General features: G+C 40.1%; 1 protein-coding gene across 1 annotated transcript; it reads left to right on the top strand.

Annotated features, from left to right (window-relative positions):
- The first annotated feature begins 311 nt into the window (after positions 1 to 311).
- On the top strand, positions 312 to 650 carry LOC127902255 (uncharacterized). The gene has a single exon (XM_052441098.1). The coding sequence runs from the start codon at positions 312 to 314 to the stop codon at positions 648 to 650; it is 339 nt and encodes a 112-aa protein (XP_052297058.1).
- Positions 651 to 3,382: the final 2,732 nt, after the last annotated feature.

The following is a 3,382-nucleotide window of genomic DNA, read 5'->3' as shown; positions in this document are numbered from 1 at the left end:
CTTGCTCAAAGATACTATGGCTCAGAATTTGACCAAAAAGAAAGGGAAATCAGACGCTTAAAAGCTGAGCTTGATCAGATTGAATATGAAAAACAAGACCTACTGTTTTTACCACATCGCCTCCTATCCCTTCCATAGGTCCAACTTATCATCCATTTGCCTCTATGCTTTCCCCTATAAAACAGTATGACCCTTCCAAGTTATTTGGCATGACTCATACTCTTTTCAGAGACAATCCCTTACCACCACCACCTAAACCTAAACCAAAGCCTAAACCTCAACCACGCCCCGTCAAAATTCATCAGCCACCCATGTCCATTCCTGGACAACAGTCCCCACCGCCCGCACCTCCACTACCACCTCAATCCCAACCTCAACCTCAGTCCAAAGACAAAGAACCCATGCACCAGTATAGTGCCCACACCGTAGATCCATCATCTACTCCAGATGATCAAACTTCTACTCAGACTTCTGATTCAAATCTAGCCATTTCCAACAGCCATACTGAGTCTGACACAGAATCTTCAGTATCCACTAGTGACTCTGAAAAGTCCTATGCTAATATCACCCGAATCTTGATGGCCCAACCTGATCAACCTGATCACGGCCAAACCTCTCACACAGAACTATATGTTGATATTCCTTCATAAGTTAAAGAAGACATTCTTGAATCCTCTGCAACACACCAACCCCCTCCAACCCAAGCCCAGCCCGGTCCAACAAGTCAAAAATCGTCCAATGGTCCATGGTTCACATTTGATGATCTTCCATCTCATAAATGGCGACAGACACTTACTGAAATGTCTACTTGGATTGACCTCCAAATGCTACGGCTCGGAGCAACGACTCAATCAGTCCTTAGAGAATTTGCTACTCTTTTTACGAGTGCTCTAAGAGATTAGTTTGATTCTTTAGGCCAATACAGACAATTACAATTTGTTCAATTTACCAGAAGTCTCAAGTGCCCTTGCGACCCCTCTGTAGTTTTTGAAGCTGCACGATGAGACTATCTCAACATGAAATGCTGCTCACTCAATGCTAAGGATCTTGACTTTCATTACAAACGAATGTCCTTGCTGTTTTATAAGCTTAATGGCTTCAATGAGCCAACATTAAAGCATGTCTTTCTGGCTTCCCTTCTAGAAGAGCTCCAACTCGATATACAACGGCAACTCACCGCCTTCAATCTCATCCTTGACAACATCTCTCTTGGCAAAATCTTCCAGATTGCCAAAACATGCCTTGACAAACTTTGCGATCAGAAACAGTTTTTCAAAGACCTGTTGAGAGATAACGAACCATTCAGGAGTGCTTGCAAGAAGCCCTATTTACATATCAAATGTAAAAAGAAAAAAGATTGTGATTGTAGTTCTAAGAAGAAAAGGCATTTTCGGAAATTTACAAATCCAAAATCTTCAGAAAAAAATCATCTTCCAGAGAATTCAAACGAAAATCATCAAGCAGATGTTTCATCTGCAAGAGGAAAGGTCATTATGCTAAAGATTGTCCCAACAAACGAGAGAAATCCATCCGGCTAGTCAAACATCTTCAAGCCACTACAGACTACTCTCCCGCGACGGAATAACTGGAATTCTATTTCTCTGAGCAAGATGAACCCAATGATGAAACCGTGTTCACATTATAAAATTCCTCTGATGACTCAGACAGTGATGTGTCTCAAGTTATCTTCCACCAACAATTACTGCCCCTTGACACTACTGTTCCTATACCCTCCGTCAAACTCCATATCTTGCCCTCAAAATTCTTTATTATAAGCTGAATGGATTCAATGATGCTACACTCAGACATGTTTTCTTGGCTTCCCTTCTAGAAGAGCTACAACCTGAAATTCACCGACAGTTAGTAGCTCACAAGCTTAACATTGATGCATTATCATTGGGAAAAATATTTCAGATCGCTATGGGATGTCTTGATAAGTTATGTGAACAAAAAAAATTCTTCCAAGAACTCATCAAGGACAAGGAACATTTTCGATCTGCTTGCAAAAAGCCTTATTTGGCTATCAAATGCAAAGATCCAAAGAAGTGTGACTGTTCACCCAAAAAGAAGTCTCATTTTAGGAAATCCAAGTTTTCATCCTCATCAAAGAACCGGCATTCTAAACAATTCCGGTTCTTCAGAAGCAAACAGTCCCATTCCAAGCATCTTCTTAGCCACAAGAAAAGCAGATGCTTCATCTATAAAAAGAAATGCCACTTTGCAAAAGACTGCCCTGTGAAACCTTAAAAGGCAATTAAGCTTATCCAACACTTGGAATCCACAACAGAATTTTCTCCATCCACAGACCAGGTTGAACACTTGTTTTTCATAACAAGAAGAACCCAATGACCACACAATCTTCGCCTTACCAATCAATTCCATTGATTCGGAGAATTCAGATTTTGAGCCTATTTATACAGTCCAACCTCCATCCATTCTGATCCATGATCCTGCTATTCCAATCCCTTTTGTCAAGATTCAAATCATTCCTTCTAAATACTATAAACCTATCACAGCCATTGGTTTTCTTAATACTGGTTCTCAGCGAAGCATGATTAATCCTGCTATCCTTCCTTTTGAATGTTGGAAAACGCAGGAAGAACATTTCAAAGCAGTTGATGGAAAGATCTTTACAACTACATTGGCTACTAAACATCCAATATGAATCTAGTTATTTCCTAATTGTGTTATTTGGTTAAAGCTAATTGGTTCCTCATTACCAAACAAAGATCTTCTTGTAGGTTTTAACATCCTACATCAAGCAAAAAATGTCCATATCACCCCCTCCGGTCTTCGTTAAAAATCCATGATCGTTCCCTATCTAATCCACCACCCACATACCAGGCTATTACCGACCAAATCCTCAAATTTTGTCCAGAAAATCATAGCCTTTTTACCCATCCAAAACCTTTGTGGAAAAACCCGAATTTCTTCATATCCTTACCTTTTAAGTTAAATAAAGACAGCAACTCAACCAAAGCCAGACACACAGGAATGACTCCTCAAGACCTTATCTTGGCCCAACAAGAATGTGCCCAGTTGCTCAAACAAGGCCTCATTGAGCCCACAAATTGCCAAGCCTTTTATGTTGAAAAAAGGTCTGAAATCCTTCGTGGAAAAAAATGACTAGTCATTGACTATCAACCACTCAATAACTTTCTCCAAGACCAAAGGTTCCCTTTACCTAACAAACACACCCTCTTCATTCACCTCAAGAATGCTCACATCTTTTCAAAATTCGATTTAAAATTTGGATTTTGGCAACTTGGCATTCTTCCCTCTGAAAGATACAAAACTACTTTTTGTATCCCAAATGCCCATTATCAATGGTCTGTCCTTCCTTTTGGCCTCAAAACTGCCCCTTCTATTTTCCAAAAGGCCA

This window comes from Citrus sinensis, chromosome 5 (assembly GCF_022201045.2).
Source record: "Citrus sinensis cultivar Valencia sweet orange chromosome 5, DVS_A1.0, whole genome shotgun sequence".
In the NCBI taxonomy this organism is placed as follows: domain Eukaryota; kingdom Viridiplantae; phylum Streptophyta; class Magnoliopsida; order Sapindales; family Rutaceae; genus Citrus; species Citrus sinensis.
The sequence above is the reverse complement of the archived record's forward strand: the minus strand, read 5'-3'. Positions and strand labels throughout refer to the sequence as shown.